Genomic DNA, 19,555 nt, shown 5'->3' with positions numbered 1-19,555 from the left:
AGGTAGGGTTCTGTGTGCACACGTGAGTGGGATGGGGGCCGAGAAATTACTTCTGGGCAGGGGAGGAGGGAAAGCTCAGATTTCCAGAGGCAGAATTGGGGCAGCCGTCGAGGTGGAGGAAGAACCAGATGGGGCTGGGCCCCGGGGTCCCGGGAGACCTCGCCGGGTACACGCTGACCACGCAGCCCGCAGTAAACTCACACACACCAGGGTGGGCTCTTCCGCAGCCGCAGTGCTCCCCTCCCCCTGCTTCCCACGGCTGCCCCTTTTCATTCAGGTTTCAACTCCGCCCTCACCTTCTCGGAGACCTGACCTGACCACCCTGTTTTAATGTGGTTCACCGCCCCCTCGCTGTCACATTGTCACATCACTAGACTTTACGTTCTTAGCAAAACTCGAAAATATCTGGTTCCGTATCGGCTGATCGTTTTGAGATTGCTGGAATTGGGTGATCGTTTTGGGATCTTCCCTGTAGTCCCTCATTTCTAAGACCAGAGCAGGTGTGCAGCACGCACTTGTTGAATGACTAAACGATCGCGCCCAACCCACGTGGGCAACATCTGTGTACATGCATGAACACAGATACAGACATGCAGTCGCGGCGCCTCGCACGTCGGTATCACATACAGAAGCATGTGCACACAACCTCAACCCACACACGCACACGGTGTCGCTCTCAGTCTCTATGACATTGCACCAGGGCCTGAATCCTCACCCTGCTGCCTTCACGTTTTCCTGCTCTTATTGTCTGTTTGTCTCCCCTCAGAACTGGAGCAAGTCTCGTTTGGAAAATTTCAAAGGCGTTAGGTTTCTCAGTCAGGCCGGGAGCTAAACGTGGCCTCAGGCAGGTAACTGTATCTCCTGCCTCCATTCCCTCCGCTGTAAGAAGGGGCTGATAACACGAAGACTTGAGGGCGGTTTGAAGTGAAATTAATGGAGATAAGTATCTGATGCCTGGGACGTCCTGGGCACTTGGGAAATGGCTCCAACCCAGTCATGCGGGAGGAAGCCATGAGCTCTGTGCTCTCACACGCGGGCGCACAGCCAGGACTGCCGTCTGTGACAGCGCTGGCATCTCCCGTTGACGCTCTGGGCTGTACCTGGAATAGTGTTTAAAATGACCCTGGCAGATGAACACATTGGTTTGCGAACAGATCAAGGCTCAACCGAGCCAGGTGCACGGCTCGGTACTCCGCAAGGAGTAACTCCCCCCATAGACCAGATGGTGAGCCAGATTTTGGCATCTAAATATGGGGAAATAAATAAATAAATAAATAAATAAATAAATAAGGGGTTCAGGAGCTGGTAGCTGGAGCAGAGGTTGCCAACTCAGGCCAGGCAGTACATGAAAATGGGTGAAGTGGATGGGTGTACGATACCCGGGAGGGGCGGGGACCGTGGCCAGCTAGAAAAGGCGTGCCCAGTCCGAAGATATTCCAATTCAAACATTTTAGAACATAGCGCTAACAAATTGAACACATCTGCGGGCCAAATTCAGCCTGAGGGTTTTCAAGTAGCGACTTAATTCAACCAAAAGGGGTCTGGCGCTCCGGACACCTACCCTGAAGTGAGTCAGAGAATAAAAGCCCCGCGGTTTGTTTTCCCTACACACACTTGTGCCAGCTCTCTCCTCCTTTCGGAAATGAAGATCCTTACAGCGCAGGCCGGGGGCGACCCGAGCGGACCGGTCTCCCGCCGAGTCCAAGGCCTTTCCAGGCTGGGCATCACCACCTCGCGCCCCCCAGGACTCAGGGGAGGAGGAGGTGCTAACACTTGGGGGTGGGACGAGTAGAGCGAGGCGGGACTTGGGCATGCAAAGGAGGCCCGATCGCCGCAGGAAAGGGGGCGGGGTCTTGTGCAGACGAGGTTGGGGGCCTCTGCGGCAAAGAACAGCAGGGGGCGGGGCCTCCGCATGGCAGGGGCGGGGCCTTGTGCGAGTGACAGGAGAGAGGGCCTCGGCGGCCAACTGAGGCAAGAGCGCGGCAGGGCGGGGGCGGTGCTTAGGCATCGCAGTGGGAGGGGTTCACCGCGCCGGCTAAGCCGGGTATGTTTCTGCGCCGACCTTGACTGCATCCCGGCTCCTTCCCTCCCCACACTGAGGCGGTGTTGGGGTCCTCCTAGTGCTGGTCCTGTTCCGCTCGAGGTTCCTGGCTGGCTTCCCAGATTATTGTGGACCCTCGCCCATTCCAGCGGAGCCGCAAACTTTGGGGCGCCTTTCCGAACGGGGGCGGGGCGCGGGCACTGCCCTTTTCCCCTTCTCCTCAGACGGGGTTTTCTGCGTTCGGCTGGTGTGCGCTGCGGGGTGTGCGGCGTGGAGTGGGAGAACTCTGCGCCAAACAGCCTCTTTCAGGGCCCGCGCTGTTGATTTCAGAGGACTTCTCCGCGGTGCGTGTGCAACTGTGAGCGCACGCGTGGGGCTGCACGCGTGTCTGCACGTGCGTGCCCACCGGGGTGCGTGCACGCGGGCTCTCGTGCACAGCCCAGCGTGCGTGGGCGCGGAGGTGCGAGCCGCGGACCCCTGCACTGCAGCGGCGCGGCCTCCCTGGGTCGCGCACTCCCAGCAGTCGCCTTACTGCCCAGCAGGTGGCGCCCGAGACCACCTTCCCTCCTCCCAGCCCGGTCCAGGCTATTGCGAGTCCCAGCTCTGGGTGGGGGGACCCCAGTCCCTCCAGGTCGTCCCTGGGAGAGGGTAGGAGATGGAGAAGCTCAGGCCTGAGGGGTGACCCTGGGCTGAGTGTATCTGGCCCGAAAGAGCGGAGTGGGGCACGGCTGGGACCCCAAAGCCCGTCGGTCGCCCCCACTTGGCGCCCAGCTCAGCTATGCCCGCGCGGCGCCGGCTGCAGACAGATTGGCTTTATTCGTGTACACGCGGCGGGCGGCCGGGCCTGCCCGTCCGCAACACGCTCATACGGGGGTTGGGGGTACTCTCCATGCCACAATCACAACACAGACGCCCGCGCTGGGGTCGGGCCGGCTGGAGGGAGGGGGCATGGCACAGCCTGGCTCCTGGTTTTGGTTTTTAAAAAAAAAGGTTCTTGGGGTCGATTTGTGGATGAATGGGGGGTGGGTGGGGTGGACTCCGGGGCGGCCCCGGGCCCCTCAGAGAGCCTCTGTCGGGGGCGGAGGGAGCCGTCGCTTTCCGACCTTGGTTGAAAAACACAGAAAACATGCTACATCCGCGCAGACACTGCACAGGACGGGGTGGGAAGGGGATCCCAGGCGCGGACGTAGCCCTGGCCCTGTCCACGCCGCGTGGGTGGACGCGGGCGGGTAGGACGGACAGATGGACAGACACTAACAAAGGCTCCGAGGGGGAGCCTCGGAGCAGAAGGAAGATCTCGTGTTTGGGGGGATGGGGTAGAAGGACAGCCCTGGCTCCGTGGTGGGGTGGGGGTTGAGGGTAGGGGTGGCGGGGCAGGGGACAGGATGAGTATTGTGCTGCGGGTGAGGGGCCGTCCTGGGCCCTTACGCCTCTGGCTCATACTCCTGATACTCCTCCTGCATCAGAGGGGTGGGGGTGGAGTGGAGAAGAGCAAATGGGTGGGGGTCAAGCCGTGGCCGGGAGATTCCTCCCTTTTATGGAGGAGCAGTGCATGCCCCCTCCCCCTGGACAGGGGCCCACCCAGGAAGCTTGGTGACAGTCTGGCAGGGATGCCTGGGGCCGGGCACTAGACCCCATCTGTCCTCCCTTCCCTGCACCCACCCCCTGGGGGACTGGGTTCTAGAAAAGGGGACCCTGGAGTCCCCTGGCCCAACCCTGTCCTGCCAAGAGACCATCTCCCTGGATGCCCAGGGTCCCCTTCAGCTCTGGTGCCCTCTCACCTGAGGTGACTCCTCATAACTTTCCCCTTCGGGCTCCATCAAGGGCTCGATCAGCGGCTCCTCGGCAGCTTCCTGGGCCATTTCCTCTGGCTGCCGGCAGAGAAGGGACAGGGCGGGTGAGGGCAGCCCGGGAGAGCCCCCAGATTCCTGCTCAGGGAAGCTTTTGGCTGACTTGAAGAATGGGGGGAGCTAGGCTGTGTTGACAATGCAAGCAGAGCTTTTTAATTAAATTGTTTATTTGATGTGCCCTGGAAGTGAGAGGGAGATGTGAAGGGTACATCCCCCTCCCAAAATCACCCACTTGAAGCTGGGGGTGGGGAGGGGAGCTGGAGGAGAGCCCTGCCCCCTCCTGCAGTTCTATCATTTGGACTGGATGGGACAGGGGATAGCCACCAAACTCAGTCACCTATTTACCCCTGCCCCCTGTGTGTCAGGCTCTGTGCCAGGCCTTGAGACCCCCAGAGATAACCCTGGAGGCTCCCCTGGGCTGGGGGAAGATAGGGGGCTCAGGAACAGGTCGGGGTAGGGGCTCTGAGCCATTCCCCTGCCACCTTCCATCCCTCCCTCCCCCAGGGCCCTTGGTGGCCTGGTTTCTTCAGCTGTTGCTATTTTAAGATAAGCTGGAATCAACAGCTCATGGTGTTGCTTGGATGTGTGAGCTAAGACTCTCCCCTCCCCCCTGCATCTGCTGCCCAGACAGGCACAGACCAGTGGGCAAAGTTGGGGGGGGTAGCTGCCAGACATATAACCAGCCACTGTAGGCGAGCACATGCATGTGCACACACACACAACTGCCTGGCTGCACACGCAGGCACACACAATAACAGGTACATGCATGGCTGTGCAAGGCTGAAGGTCACGTGTAGGCTGGCATGGGCCTGGACCCTCTGGGGGAACCTGTCAGCAGGGGGCACACCACCTCCCCTTTTTCCATGTGTGAGCACTGTCCCTCCCTAATGGAAGCTCTGGGTGCACCAAACCCATCCAGAGATCTTCAGTACCTTTATGTTACCTGTTGGGGGGGGGCAGGGCGGGGGGCCCTGGGAACATATGAGTTTCTAGCTTGTTGCTCCCATTTTACAGATGGTTATACCAAAGGTAAGGAGGTGGGGAAAAGTTGGTTTGCCCAAAACCACCCAGCCACTTATTTCCAGGGAAGAAACAAAATCTTAATTATCCTGGCTTGAACACATTGTTTGGAGACAACCCAAATGTCTAACACAGCCAGATGGAATTGTACATCCTGATCTAATCACACAATTGAACACTATACAAGGATTACACAATGGAATACTACACAAAGATGAAGAACGACACTGGCACACAAAACAGCATGGCTGAATCTTGCCAATTTACTGTTGAATGAAACCAGCCAGATCAGAAGAGTTAAGTACTTTATGGTAACATTTAGAGGCAGTTTAAAAACACCCAACTCACATTTCAGTGGCTGAGAGATTTCAAGTGGAGTCGAGAGGTCACTGTGGTGGACATTCTTATGCACTATATAGATAACACGTCTTAGGTTTTAATGCATTGGAATAGCTAGAAGTAAATACCTGAAACTACCAAACTCCAACCCAGCAGTCTGGACTCCTGAAGACAATTATATAATAATGTAGATTACAAGGGGTGACAGTGTGATTGTGAAGGCCTTGTGGATCACACTCCCTTTATCTAGTGTGTGGATGGATGGGTAGAAAAGTGGGGACAAAAACTAAATGACAAATAGGGTGGGATGGGAGGGGATGGTTTGGGTGTTCTTTTTTTACTTTTATTTTATATTCTTATTCTGATTCTTTCTGATGTAAGGAAAATGTTCAGAAATAGATTGTGGTGATGAATGCCCAACTATATGATCGTACTGTGAACAGTTGATTGTATACCATGGATGATTGTATGGTGTGTGAATGTATTTCAATAAAACTGAATTTAAAAAAACAAAAACAAAAAAAAAACAAAACACCCAACTCACTGGTGGTTATAGAAGTCAGGCCAGAATCTGCCCTTGGAGTTGGGGAGGCAGGGCCAGGACTGGGGTGAAGTGGGGAGGCACTCAGGATGTACATTTTAAGGAGGCATTTGCTCCCAGGGTCATGCAAATGAGACCCTGAGAGCTAGCGCCCCCTTATATTTTGCACCCCCTTACATAAAGCCGACAGGTAGGTATAGAGACATTCGGAAATGCAGACCCTGGGCTGGCCTGGGCTCTCCCATGCCCAGTGTCCCCAAAGGGCTGTTGTTTGGCTTGTAACCCTGGAGAAAGGGGCCTTGAGGAGACAACAAGTGCTGGTAGGAGGAAGGCAGCAAGAGAAAAATGATTCTCTGCAAATGCCCATCACAAACAGCCTCAAGGCTGACAGGGCACAGCCTGAACCTGCCCCTCTCCCTCTCGGTTTCACCTCTGCTCCCAGCACAGGGCCTGGCTCCGCAGCTAGGAATTCCCATTAAATGGATCTGAGCTTATCCACCCAGCCACCTTATAAGAGAGGCAGGCAGGCAGGAATTGGGATCTTGGGCAAGCCAATTGACCTCTCTGAGCCTCAGATCCTTCATCTGGAAAATGGGACCATTATGATGAAGAGCCAGTGAATTACTCCATGACACAAGAGATCAATGCATGGGAGCCATCCCTGGGTAACACGCTAAGAAAGGGAAAATGACACGGCCAGTCAAAGGCTGAGGCAGGACTTGAAGCCAAACTTCTGAGTCAAGTCCTAGACACTTCTCAAAGTGGAAGGAACCAGTGGTGCAAGATGTCTGGAGTGGAGGGCTGATGTGGAATCTTCCACCGCACAATGGGTGCGGCTCGTGCCAAATGTACACTGATCGGCCAAACCAGGTGCTGAAGAGGGGCCCCCCCAGCCTTGCAGAGGCGGAGGGCTGCACATGCATGTATACAGATGGACCCAGTGCACCCCCAAGGGGATTGTCTGTCCACGCACAGGTGGGCCCACAGAGCACACGGCAATGGTGGGATGCCCACGCACACCCGCAGTCGCAGGGGCCCTCTCACACGATAATGGGACCACTGTCTCTTATTGAACTCCCATGGTGCCAGCCAGGCTCGTTTGATTAGTGGTTCTCAAATGCAATCTCTGGACCAGCAGGCATCAGCATCATCCAGGTACTTGTTAGCAATGCAAAGTCTCAGGCCCCACCTCAGACCAACTGAACCAGAAATCCTGGGGAAGGGGCCCCACGGTCTGTATTTTAAACTGCCCTCCTGGTGATTCTGATGTGTGCCCCAGTTGGAGAACCTCTGCTCTGTGTTATCCCCAAACTGCCTAAGAACCCTATTGTGTTCACCTCCCATTTTGCAAGCAAAGAATCGGGCTCAGAGACACGATGGGACTTGGTCAGGGTCACAGGGCCAGGAAGAGCCCACAGCTCTTGTCTTACAGGGTGAGCTGATGGAGTCCCTGTTTCTATGCACACATGAGGAGCTGCCACCACTCCCCTGGTGGAACATGTCTGCACAAATGTGTGACACAGATCACCCATGGCTCACAGGACCAGCTCATGTCTGCCTCATGGCCTTTGCACTTGCTATTTTCCCTGCCTGAAATATTCTTCCCATGCAACTTCCTCTAGCTCATCCCTCATTTGCCACCTTAGGTGTCACCTCCTCAGAGAAGCTACACTTGTTCCGCTCACCCCTTAACTCTCTATCCCATCACTCTGTTGTCTTTTCCTCATAGCACTTTTCCCAGTCTGAAATCACCTCGTTTATTTATGGGTTGGCTTTTTACCGTGTATCTTCTCCCACTACCATGTCAGCTCCACTAATGCAAGAAACTTATTCAAACTCCTAGAACAATGGCTGCCTGGCATGGTTATTCATCGAATGAAATGAAATGAATGAACAATCAGTGATATGTGCAGATGTGGCCAGAAGTGATCCGGGCCACACTTGTTAGCAGGACACACATATACAAGCCAGATCTGGATGACCGTCACGGGGAAAGCCACACGCACACCCACACCTTCATAAAGTGTGCTTGATATGTGTGTGGGTGGGGGGAAAGGCTCACCTTCAGATCGGTGGGGAATTCCTCCTTCTTCACCAGGCCCGTAGCTGCTGCGATGTTCCCAGCCCCAGAGAACACGGCCCCTCCCAGATGTGACGCCTGCTCCTTGGTTTTCTCAGCCACTAGAGGATGCAGGGGTGGGGTGCGGGTGGGGCGGGGCGGGTGGGTTGGGGAGGGGTTGAGGACCAGGGTGAAGGGCAGGCCCAGGTGCCCCCTTGCCATAGTACCCCAGGCTTGTTTTCCCCATGGATTACACCCCCCTCCAATGACCCAAGTCTTGGGAGTGCACACCCCTTCTCCCTCCCTGGCTCTCTGGATCCCAGCCACATCAGAGGCCCTGGGTGAGGGTGGTACCTGAGACGACACCTTGTACCACCCCCTCTCTGGTCTTGGTTCCTGCAGGGAGAAAACGAAGCACACTTAAGGGCTCTGAGTGGAGGGAAGAGTCCAGTGTGGTGTGCGGGGTAAAGAGCTGTCAGAGGACTAGGCTGGCCATGGGTATCCTGGCCCCTTCACTTCCTCCTTGGGTCTCTTCCAACAAAGTCCCCACGTCCCCTGTGCTACACCCCCTTCCACTCCTCAGCACCCCCCACACACACTTTCTCAGTACTTCTACTCCCCCACCCCGTTTCTCCACCCCTCCACCCCCCACCTGATATTAACACCTGCCTCTCTAGTGGATGTTTGCAGAGGATCAAAGCATTTCATTTGCATCCTTACATTTATTCCTCTCCCTGAGAAATGGGGTGCCATTATCACCCCTGTTTCTCAGATGGAAAAACACGACAGCCTGGGAAGGGAAAGGAGCTGTCCAGGGTCCTGCAACTGATAAGGGGCTGAACTGGCCTGGGAGTGCAGGCCTGTTGGACTCTAAAACTCCAGCCACCACTCTGTGAGTATGAAACCCAGGGTGGAAGGCAGGCGGGGCCTGGGAGAGGGATGCAAAAAAGCTGTGTATTTTGAGAGGTTCCCCTGGCACCCCAAGGCCTGACTGGGCTGCTCACATTCAGCCTCTGGACACCCACATCCCCTTGCCCTCTGTCCTTTTCCTCTAAAGACTCCCTTCCCCTAGCAAGGGTGCCAACCCCTTCTCTGGCTAACGTGGGAACGGGGGAATGTCTTATGTGCAGGGTGGGTCTAGGGGTGCTGGCCCAGTTGTGACTGGTCCACGGCAGCAGCTGGGCCTTCTCTGGAGGGCCGTGACTTTTTGTCATCTGCAAAATGTGGGCCTGAACTGCAGGGAGGATGGTACTTGCTGGAACTTGAGGCTGCCACCCCAAAGATGTGGCAACCCGGAAATGGGTATCTGGACAGGCTGAGGTCAGAGGGAGCAGGGGGCGGGTGCATACGCAAGCTTGATCTTGCCACAAACATTTGCTCACAGCACTCTGGGCCAGGCCCCAGGCCAGTGGCTCGCTGTCTCAAGGTGGTAAGAGAAGAGCAGATTCCATGGACCTGAGTGGTGGAAGATGATTTCCAGCCTCAGGGTGGCTGGGGAACCAGGGATGCCTGATGGGGGAGGGGAGTGGCCTGGGTCTTGACACCTGGAGAGCAGGTGGAGATGCAGAAAGGTAACTGGGGAGGGTATTCTAGGCAGAGGGAACATGCAAGCAACACACTGAGGAGTGTGATTTCAGGGCTGGCTTGAAGTGCATGAAGCAAGGGGTATGGTGACACACAAAGTTGGAAAGGTAAACTGAGGCAGGAGCTCGAACGACAGCAAATGCCAGGTGACCAGGAGCTGAGGCTTTAATGAATAGGAACCAGAGGGCCTCTGGGGGTTCCTCGGCAAGGGGAGGAGGCAGGAGGTACAGATCTAAGGGGAAGGGCAGGATGGCTTGGGGTGGAGTGGAATCTATTGACAGGTAGGCCACTTCAGGGGTGCCAGGGGCTCAACAGGAGTGACAAGGCATGGGGGAGGTGAGAGGAAGGAGGCCAGAGCTAGGGGCCAAGCCTTCTCCCTGTTCCCATCACCACTGCCCTAGCCTCACCACCCCCTGCCCCATCTGGTGGCTGCAGGTACCTCCCTACAATTCATTCTGCATCTAACAGCTTGAGGGGCCTTTCTAAACTGTAATCAGATTCTGTCACCTGCTTACCACCTCTTCTGGCAATTGTATATAACAATGCTTTACTCTGGCCTAAAGTTTCTTTGTTTCCTCCAGTCTGGTCTCTTCCAGCCCATTCTACCACAGGGCCTTTGCACCTGCCATTCTCACCATCACCACCACATACACACACACACACACACACTCACACATACATACCTGGTTTCTTCTCAATATTCAGACCTCAGCTCATGTCATCTCCCCTTGACTACTCTATCCAAAGTAGTCCCCACCCCAGCCACTTGGTGTCACATCTCACTACCGAAATGCTGTGTATCAACATCTGATATTTTCTTGCTCAGCTTCAGGAGGACAGGCCTCCCCATATCCACATAACGCCTGGCACGTAGTAGGTGTTTGATAAATATCTGTCAAATTACCACAATCCTCAACCTGTTCTGTGACCTTGGGTAAATTATTCAGCTTTTCTGAGTCTGCCTATGAAGACAATTACACCTGCTCCACATGCGCAAACCCTGAGTCACCAGATGGACTCGGTAAATGTCAGTTCCCCATTTATGCAAATAGCCCTGCAGGCTCAGTCTCCTTTCACACTTAGGGCGAGTGACTTTAACCACCTGGTCTTTCTCTTGACACTAGCTGGCAGCTGCAAGGAGGGTGGACAGGGAGGAGAGATGGCCATGGTGGAATCACAGACATTAGGAACAGGGAGACCTGGAGAGCGGCTCAGATGTGGAGGAAGCTGAAGGGGAAGGCCGGTTTAAACCGCAGCCTCAGTTTCCCTGATCTATAGAATGGGCTGGGAGCATTAAATGAGGTAATGAAAGTTACACATTCCCCACCATACTTGGCATAGGTAAAGGGCTCACCCCCAAGGTAACTATGAATATTGACAATGATAATAAAAACAAGAAAAAAGAAGGCTATCTGCTTTGATCACTGCATTGGTCTCTGGCCTGTCAGGGGGAATTCCACCCTCATCAACCCCTCCAGTGCCCACTCACCCAGCGCTCTCCTTACTGACAGAGGCTTCCGGGCTCCCTCTGTCCCCAGTGACCCCTGCTAACCTCACCCCGTCTGCTCACTCACAGTCTCCTGCCCAGACCCCTCACTGCCTCTAAGGAAGCCGGCCCCACTCCCCCAAGACACCCGACCGCAGCAGCCAGGGAAGCCCCGCTCCTCGCCCACCAACATAGAGGACGCCCTCCTTGGTCTTCTCCGCTGCTTCGGTGACTCCCTGCTTGGTTTTCTCCGCGGCGGCCACGACGCCCTCCTTGGCCATGGACAGGCCTTTCATGAACATGTCCATCCTGGCGGCCTGGGGAGGGCGAACAGACGGGCACCGGTGCGCTGGCCCCGCACCCTCACCCCAGCTATTTTCCCGAGGGGCGCGGGGGTCCCCTACCCTCCCTCCTGAGACCGCGGCGCCCTTCCGTGCCCGGAGTCCCCTTCCGTGCTCTCAGCCTCCCCCACCCCGGCGCGTTGCCTCCGGGCGGCTGCGAGTCCTAGCGTCCTTGAAACCCGAGGTTGCGGGATGCGCCGCGCCTCAGTTCTGCGGGGCCCTGCAACCTGCAGCCCCGCGGAACCGGAGCGCCGGGCTCGGCGCGAAGACCCGGGCTCGCCTGTGCATGCACGGCAGGATCACACGGCCATGCACACACACACACATACACCCACGGACACGCTCATGTGCACATACAGGACACACAGACGTTCTGCACAGACACTGACACACACGGACATACGGGCGCGGACGCACGTCCACACGGCCACCCAGACGGTGCACAGACGAGCAGACTCACATATCCCCCGGGCGCATACTAACGCACCCACCGGCGTCCTTCTCACCCCAGCCCCTTCTCTATCCCCTTCCCCATCTCCACCCCGAGCCCCTTCTCCACCCCCCTCCTCATCAACACTCCGGTCCCCTCTCCATCTTCACCCTCTTCTCCATCCCCAGCGCCCAGCGCGCTCCCGCCTCACCTGGATGCGGGGCCCGGGCTGGGGCCGGAGCGGCGGCTGCGGCGGGCCGACGCGGGGCTTCGCTAGGCCTGGCTGGGGTGGGTTCCGGGCCGACCGGGGATCGGGCCGTGGCCAGGCGCTTGGGTCGGTCCGCAGCAGGCGGGGCGCGGGACCTGAGCCGCGGCGCAGCAGTGCCCGGGCCTCGGGTGCGTTGCCAGCCTCCGCTCGCTCCTCGCGCCCTACTAGCTCGCGCGCTCAGGCTCTGGCTCCGGCTCCGGCTCGGGCTCTGCAGCGGCTCTGAGCTCAGCGCCCCCCCTGGCGGCCGCGCCTCCCCCCTCGGCCTGACTGACAGGGGGCGGGAAGGGCGACACCTCCGAGGAGCCCGCGAGCCTCGCGGGGCGGACCCCGACCGCGCCGCTGGGGAAACCTGGGCGCCAGACGTCCCCCAAGAGCTCAGTCTGATGGACACAAGGCAGCGTGCTGAGAGTAGGAAGGAATAATGCAGTTGGCTTGGGAGTTCAGACAGGCTGGATTCAAATTCCAGCTGTGCTTTCTTACTTAACTATGGGAACTTTGGGGCTATTGAGCTCTCCTTTCTGAATGCCAGTTCCCTGTGCTGTAAAATAGGAATGACTCATTTAACAGATGTTTACTGAGCGACTATAGGTACTAGGCAGGTTCAAGGCTAAAGACAGTGGAAAAGGAAAGCAAGGCCCCTGCTCTCGTGGAGGAGGGGGCGGGGGTTGGAGAAAGCAAGAAGGACAGAAAATAATCACATCAACACTTAAACCAAACAAGGTTATTTCAGCTTGTGAGAAGTGTATTGAAGATGATAAAACGGTGGGTTACCAGAAGGACTAAAGAAGAGGGGCTTGAGACAGAGGGAGCAGGAAAACCTCTCCAAGGAGGTGACTCTAAGCAGAAACTCAAGACAGAGGCCACCAAGATCGAAATGGATGAGGACAAGATCCATAGAAAGGGGATTGCAAGTGCAAATGCTTTGGGGCAGGACTGTGCTTAAGAACAGATAAAGGGCTAGTGTGGCTGGAGTAGCCCTCAGTCAAAGCTGTGAAAGAATTATGCCCAAGAGCCTATGGTTTCCCAAGGAAAAGGGACTCTTGCAGCTTAGGGGAGTCAGGGAAGGCTGCATGGAGGAGGTGACATCTGAGCCAGGCCTCTCAAGTCAGCTTTCACTGGCAGACAAGGGAGAAAAGGAATTCCAGGCTGTGGGTATATCATGGGCAAAGGCACTGTGGCCAGAAGCACAAGAGTGTGCGAGTGACAGATGATGAGGTATGAGGGGCAGCCAGCAGCCAGACTGTGCAGGGCCTCGAAGAAAAAAATGTTCACAGGCCACTGATAGGACTGTGAATTGGCACTAGCTTTTTGGAAGGCAATTTGGCAATGCTTATCAAAAACACAAATGCTCCTTTTGAGCCAACCATTCCCCCTTCCAGCTTATTCTGTGGATTTCTGTTCACGCAAGCACACAGAGACATTTGTGCAAGGATGTTCACTGCAGTGTGGTTTATTATAGGGAAAAAAAACTGAAAATAATCTGGATTAATTCTGGTACATCCATTCAGTGCCATTAGAAAAGATAAGCTAGAATCATGTGTATTGGCCTGCCAGTGTGTCAAGATATATTAAGTGAGAGAAGCAGGTGCCCAGCTGTATGCTTGGAATGAGCCAATTTTGATACGTAGAAAAGGATACATATACATAGTGATCACATACTCTACACATTATAAACATGACACCTTATATACAAATATATATGTATTTATAGCTGGATATACAAAGAACACATCTGCCAGGATTTCCAATAGAAACTATTAACTAACTAGTTGCCTCTGGGGATGGTATTAAAAGGACTTGGGGAGGGAGACATCTACATTTCATCTTCTTCCTTTTTGTGCCATTGGTGTTTTTTGTTTGTTTTGTTTTGTTTACCTTGAACACTATTTTACTGGTACAATTTTTAAAGCTAGCATGAGGGACATCTGCTATTATGTTTGGTCTCTCAGCTTTGGAATTGCCCTCTTCTTGTCTTTGGGGAATCCCCCACCTTTTGTGGCAGAGCCCGTCTCCCCCTCCAAGAGCTGATAATGCCAACTACTTGCTTCCCCAGACTTCCTTGCAGCCAGGGCTTGGAGGTGTGACCTCAGTCCTCCATTTGGGCACACCAGTCCCAGACTCAGAACCTGAAGCTGGTGCCAGAAAGAAGCAGGGGAGAGGCGCAGTCTGCTTGATGAAGAGGAAGGTGATGGTGAGAGTGGCAGCTCCTGCCAGGGACCCCAGGCAGCACTGACACTCTTTCTGGGAGTGTCCAGGATCAACAGGGCAAGCTGTACTGTCCATGCCAGGCACAGCATCAGGGGAGTGTGCAAGGGCCTGTTTGTGTGATCTTCAAGGAGGCTCTTCTGGCCCTCCTGGAGATTGTTTGCGCTGCCCAATATTCATTAATAAACTCCTTATTTGCTTAAATTAGCCAGAAGCAATTTTGTGGCTTGTGACTAAGAATCCCTGAATGTCAGAGTAGATGAGGCAGAAGGATCAGGAGGGGGAGATGAGTCCTCGAATTGGCAGCAAATTGGCAGTTGGGGAATTTAACAGTAGCAAAGGGGGCTATGGGAACCCAAAGAAGGAAGGGGCATCCAGGGGAAGCCTCCAGGAGGTGACATCTGAGGTGGGCTTTGAAAGATGCAAAGGACCTTCCAAGTGGTGGGGAGCATTCCCAGCAGAAGATCTTGCATGTGGAAAAGTGCAGTGTATTGAGGGAATAGAAAAGAAATTCAATTCTGATTCAAGCAGGAAGTGCATTTGGATGCTAGTACAGAAGCTTAGGCAAAGCAGACATTTATTCTTTCAGTTAAAGAAGTTTAGTGATAGACAGTCCACAATGGTGTGATGACGTCAGTCATCAGGGGCCCAGACTCCTGCCTTTCTACTCCACCATCCTTAGTACATGGATTCCATCCTCAAGGTCACCTCATGGTCCAATATGGCTGCTAGAGCTCCAGCCATCATGTCTGGGCAGGAAGTAGAAGGAGGGCAAGGAGCATAAAAAAGAGCATCTGCCGGTTGTCTGTCACACTCTTAAGGAGTTTGCCCAGAAGCCCCACCCTGTAACTTCTGCTTATCTCCCATTGGCTACTCCTAGCTGCAGGGAGGCTAAGTGTGGTGATTTAGTCAGATACATGGCTTTCCAGAATGAAATTGTGAGAGTGGGGAATGGTTATTTAGTGGGTCACTAGCATCTCTGCTGCTTCCCCCTAACTTTTGTTTTGAAAAATTCCAAACTTCGAGAAAAGTTGCAAGAACAGTGCAAGGAACAAAACCCACAGAAAAGTTTCAATATTAGTATAACATATAGCCGAACACCTTTTACCTGGATTCACTAATTGTTAGCATCTGCCACATTTTTCTTTATCTCTCTTCATATGTGCTGTGCCCAAAACAACAGGGCATGGATGCTGAGCTGCCACTTAGTAGCACAATGGATTCCTCACCCCATGCTGCACTGCCACCCCCACTTTAGGGCATAGGACTGCCAGAACCCAGGCTTCTGGTGTCTTTTTCTGTCTGGGTCCTAAACCTGTGAATCTTTATGGATCTCTCCTTGTTTGTGTTCTTTCCCTGGGAAATGGGCCTTTCCATCCCTCTTGTCCCTCTCCCTTTCCTAAGAATGTATTAAGGAGAAAAAATACCGAAGCTAGGGAAAGATGGGAGGATGTGGGGAAGGGTTTTGGAGAAAGTCCCAACTGGAGCAGCCAGAGCAGAGAGCATTGTTCTAAGGTAATGCAGATCCTCACCCCCTGCCCCAGGGTTCTGCAAAAATCTAGACGTGCCTTTTTAATTCCAGGAGCGGTGCCTGCCAGCGTGATTAAACATTTATCAGTATTCCTGTTGTCTAGAGACTTCAGGATGGGGAGGAAGTCAGGCAGACAGGCAGACTTCCTGCAAAGCAGGCAGGGTGGGGGGAGGAGAACAGAGAGAGGAGGGGGTGACATTTATGGACCACCTATTGTATGCTAGGTATGACATCCAACACATCATTAAGCCCTGAGACCAGTCCTTCAAAGCAGGCACTTTTATTCCTGTTTTACAGATGATGAAACTGATGACAAGAAATGGGAAATCATGTAACTGGTCTTTGGCATTTATTTGTTTCAATCAGTTTTCCCTGAGTGCCCACTGAGTGCCATGTAATGTTCCAGGCACAGGAGATTCAGGAGAAAACGAGACCAGTGACGTCCTTGTCCTTCTGGAATGCGATGTTCTGGTAGGATGCAACAGGCCAGAAACAAGGGAATGAAAAACCAAATAAGATGCTCCAGCTTGCGTTGTTCTCGTCAAGGTCACCGGCGACTCAAGGTCAACAGTGACTCCCACCTTGCTAAATTCAATGGTCAGTTCTTCCTCGTCACCCCAACCTCTGCATATTTATTGTGGTCCAGGCACTGAGGAACACAACTGTGGACAAAAGAGGCCGTGGGGACCTCACATCCCAGTGGGGGTGGAGAGGGGAGGCAGAACATAAATAAAATAGAGAAGAAAAATGTTGGGCATGTCAGGAGGTGATAAATGCTCCCATTTGCCCTTCTTCAGAGGGACTGAGAGTTGGAGTGCTGAGATACAGGGAGCCAGGAAGGTCCTCAGAGAAGGGGACATTTGAGAAAGACCTGAACAAGGTTAGGAAGCGAGGTGTATGGGAGTCCGGGGGAAAAGAATTCCGGGCAGAGGGGACAGCCAGGGTAGAGTCCTACCTATCTGGCATGTTTTGAAGACCTGCAAGGAAAGAGGCCAGTGTGGCTGGAATGGAGAGAAGTAGGCTGGGGGTGTAGCAGGAGAGGAGATCTTAGGGGTGATGGGAAGCCACAATTCCTGGGCTTTGTCGGCCCTTATACTGTGAGCAGAGGAGGGACGTGATCTTACCCTCATTTTTAATGGCTGCTGTTTAGGAAGCAGACTGTTTGTGGGCAAGAGTAAGCCGGGAACCAGTCCAGAGGCCATCACCATGATACAGGTACAAGATTCCAGTTGCTCAGGCTAGGGTGGTGGCAGTGGAGATAGAGGAAAAGTGCTCGGATCCTGGGTCTATTTTGAATGTTGGGAAGAGAGGACCCAGGGTCATTCCAAGATTTTTGTCCGGGCACCTAGAAGAGTGGAGAAGACTGCAGGAGGAGCAGATCTGGGATAGGGGGAGGTCAGGAATTCAGCTTTGGAAGTGATAAGCCTGAGATGCGTATTAGACACTGGTTCAGTTTGCTAATGCTGCCTTTTTGCAAAACACCAGAAATGGATTGGCTTTTATAAAAGGGGGCTTATTTGGTTACACAGTTACAGTCTTAAGGCCATAAAGTGTCCAAGGTAATGCATCGACAACTGGGTACTGCGCTGGTTGAATGTATTATGTCCCCCAGAAAAAGCCATATTCTTCGATGGGGCAGACGTATTAGTGGGGATTAAGTTGGAACGTTTGGATTAGGTTGTTTGCATGGAAATGCGCTCCACCCAACTGTAGGTGATAACTCTGATGAGATATTTCCATGGAGGCGTGGCCCCACCCATTCAGGGTGGGCCTTGATCAGTGGAGCTATATAAATGAGCCGACAGGCAGAGGGAACTCAGTGCAGCTGAGAGTGACATTTTGAAGAGGAGCTACAGCCAAGAGGGACACTTTGAAGAAAGCACAGGAGCTGCAGATGAGACACAGTTTGAAGATGGCTGTTGAAAGCAGACTCTTGCTTCAGAGAAGCTAAGAGAGGACAAATACCCCAAGTGCAACTAAGAGTGACATTTTTGAGGAACTGCAGCCTAGAGAGGAACGTCCTAGGAGAAAGCCATTCTGAAACCAGAACTTTGGAGCAGATGCCAGCCATGTGCCTTCCCAGCTAACAGAGGTTTTCCGGACACCATTGGCCATCCTCCAGTGAAGGCACTCAACTGCTGATGTGTTACCTTGGACACTTTATGGCCTTAAGACTGTAACTGTGTAACCAAATAAAAGCCAGTCCATCTCTGGTGTTTTGCATTCTGGCAGCATTAGCAAACTAGAACATGTACTTTCACTGGAGAAAGGCCAATGGCATCTGGAAAACCTCTCTTAGCTGGGAAGGCACATGGCTGGCGTCTTCTTGCTCCCAGGTTGCATTTTAAAATGGTGTTCTCCAAAATATCTGCATCAGCATCCAATGGCTGTCTTCAAAATGTCTGTCTCAGCTACTGTTAGCTGTGAGCTCCTTCTGTCTGAACTTTTATATAGCTCCAGTGAACTAATCAAGGCCGGTGCTGAATGGGCGTGGCCATGCCAACATGGAAATAATCTAATCAGAGTTATCACCTACAGTCGGGTGGGTCATATCTCCATGGAAACAACCTAATCCAAAGGTTCCAACTTAACACTAATATGTCTGCCCCCACAAGGATGCATTAAAGAATATGGCTTTTTCTGGGGGACATAATATATACAAACTGGCACAGATACTGTTTCAGTTTCCCAGCTGCTAAAACAAAGACCACACAATGGATTAGAGTAACAACAGGAATTTATTGGCTCAGGTTTCAAGGCTAGAAGGCTGGCTTCCTGCCAGGGTTTTTATCTTCAGGCTGGCTGGCAATCTTTGAGAGTTCCTTGGCTTTTCTGTCACATGGCAATGCACATGGCAGTGACTTCTCCTTTCTCTTCTGGGTCCTGTTCACTTCCAGCTTCTGGCTGCTCCCTGTGGCCTCTCTTTCTGTGTCCAATCTCCTCTGCTCATAAGGACTTCAGCCATAGTATTTCAAGCCCACCTTCTTTCAGTTTGGGCACACCTTAACTAATAATATCTTTAAAGGTCCTATTTACAAATGGGCTCATGTTCACAGGATCAGGGTTTGGGATCCAAATATGGCCTTTTGTGGGAGATACAATTCAATCCCAGATACCCAGGTGGAGGTGTTGAGCAGGCAGTTGGATATGCTCTTCTGGATTTGAGGGAAAATGACAGGGCCAGAGATAACACTCTATGAAATTAAATCCCAAGCAACTAGATGAGATCATGAAGCAGCAAGTGTCCTAACAGAGCAGAGGGAACTCAGCCACGGGAGCTTCCAAAGCAAAGACAAGAAACCATCGATTTTGTTCATGGATATGCCCCCAAACAGTGCCTGGCACATAGCAATTGCTAGGTAAGTGTTTGTTGAATGCATAGCTGAATGAATAAATGAATAAATGCATGCATGCATGCATGGTGCTAAGGGTTAAGGAGGAAATTAAATGGGGTGATGAGTTAAAGAATACATGGAGAGAGTGGTCTTCCTTAAATAGGATCATTAGGAGACCTCTCTGAGAAGGGGACTCTTGAGCCAGGTCCTGAAGGACAAGGAGAAGAAGTCAGTCTTGTAAAGAGTTGCAGGAGGAGCCTTCCAGGCAGAGGACACTGCAGTGCAAAGGCCCTGCAGCAGGGAGGAATCTGGCCTGTTGGAGGATCAGTGCGCCCATGGCCCTAAGAGGCTGATGCATGCAGGAATTTGCAAGCCTGGAGCCTAGACTGAATCACCTCCTAGGTGCCTTGGAGGATTTTAAATAGAAGACTTAAGTGCTCAGGCTAATGCTTTAAATGCTTGCTCTGAGGCACATGGAAGAATGTTCTGCAAGGCGGCAGGCATGAAGGCAAGGAGAGTGTTGGG

The 19,555-nt window shown here is 53.3% G+C and overlaps 1 protein-coding gene across 1 annotated transcript; it reads right to left on the bottom strand.

The window, feature by feature from the left end:
* Positions 1-2,843: 2,843 nt before the first annotated feature.
* Positions 2,844-12,185, bottom strand: SNCB (synuclein beta). The gene is made up of 6 exons (XM_037823141.1): positions 11,903-12,185; positions 11,108-11,237; positions 8,205-8,246; positions 7,854-7,972; positions 3,823-3,912; positions 2,844-3,498 (listed from the first exon to the last, which is right to left on the bottom strand). The coding sequence occupies exons 2-6, from the start codon at positions 11,226-11,228 to the stop codon at positions 3,466-3,468; spliced, it is 405 nt and encodes a 134-aa protein (XP_037679069.1). The 5' UTR covers positions 11,229-11,237; positions 11,903-12,185; the 3' UTR covers positions 2,844-3,465.
* Between the last annotated feature and the right edge of the window lie 7,370 nt (positions 12,186-19,555).

Source organism: Choloepus didactylus (genome assembly GCF_015220235.1).
Source record: "Choloepus didactylus isolate mChoDid1 chromosome 11 unlocalized genomic scaffold, mChoDid1.pri SUPER_11_unloc1, whole genome shotgun sequence".
NCBI lineage: Eukaryota > Metazoa > Chordata > Mammalia > Pilosa > Megalonychidae > Choloepus > Choloepus didactylus.
Note: the sequence above shows the minus strand (reverse complement) of the source record. Positions and strands in the feature narration are given on the sequence as shown.

Bases quoted from the DNA above. Each gene is read 5' to 3' on its own strand.
- SNCB (XM_037823141.1), bottom strand. From the start codon at position 11,228: ATGGACATGTTCATGAAAGGCCTGTCCATGGCCAAGGAGGGCGTCGTG. The intron at 8,247-11,107 runs GTGGGCGAGGAG...TTCTCCCTGCAG, and splicing joins GGAGGGCGTCCTCTATGTTG to GAACCAAGACCAGAGAGGGG. The intron at 3,499-3,822 runs GTGAGAGGGCAC...CCTCTGATGCAG, and splicing joins GTTATGAGGAGTCACCTCAG to GAGGAGTATCAGGAGTATGA.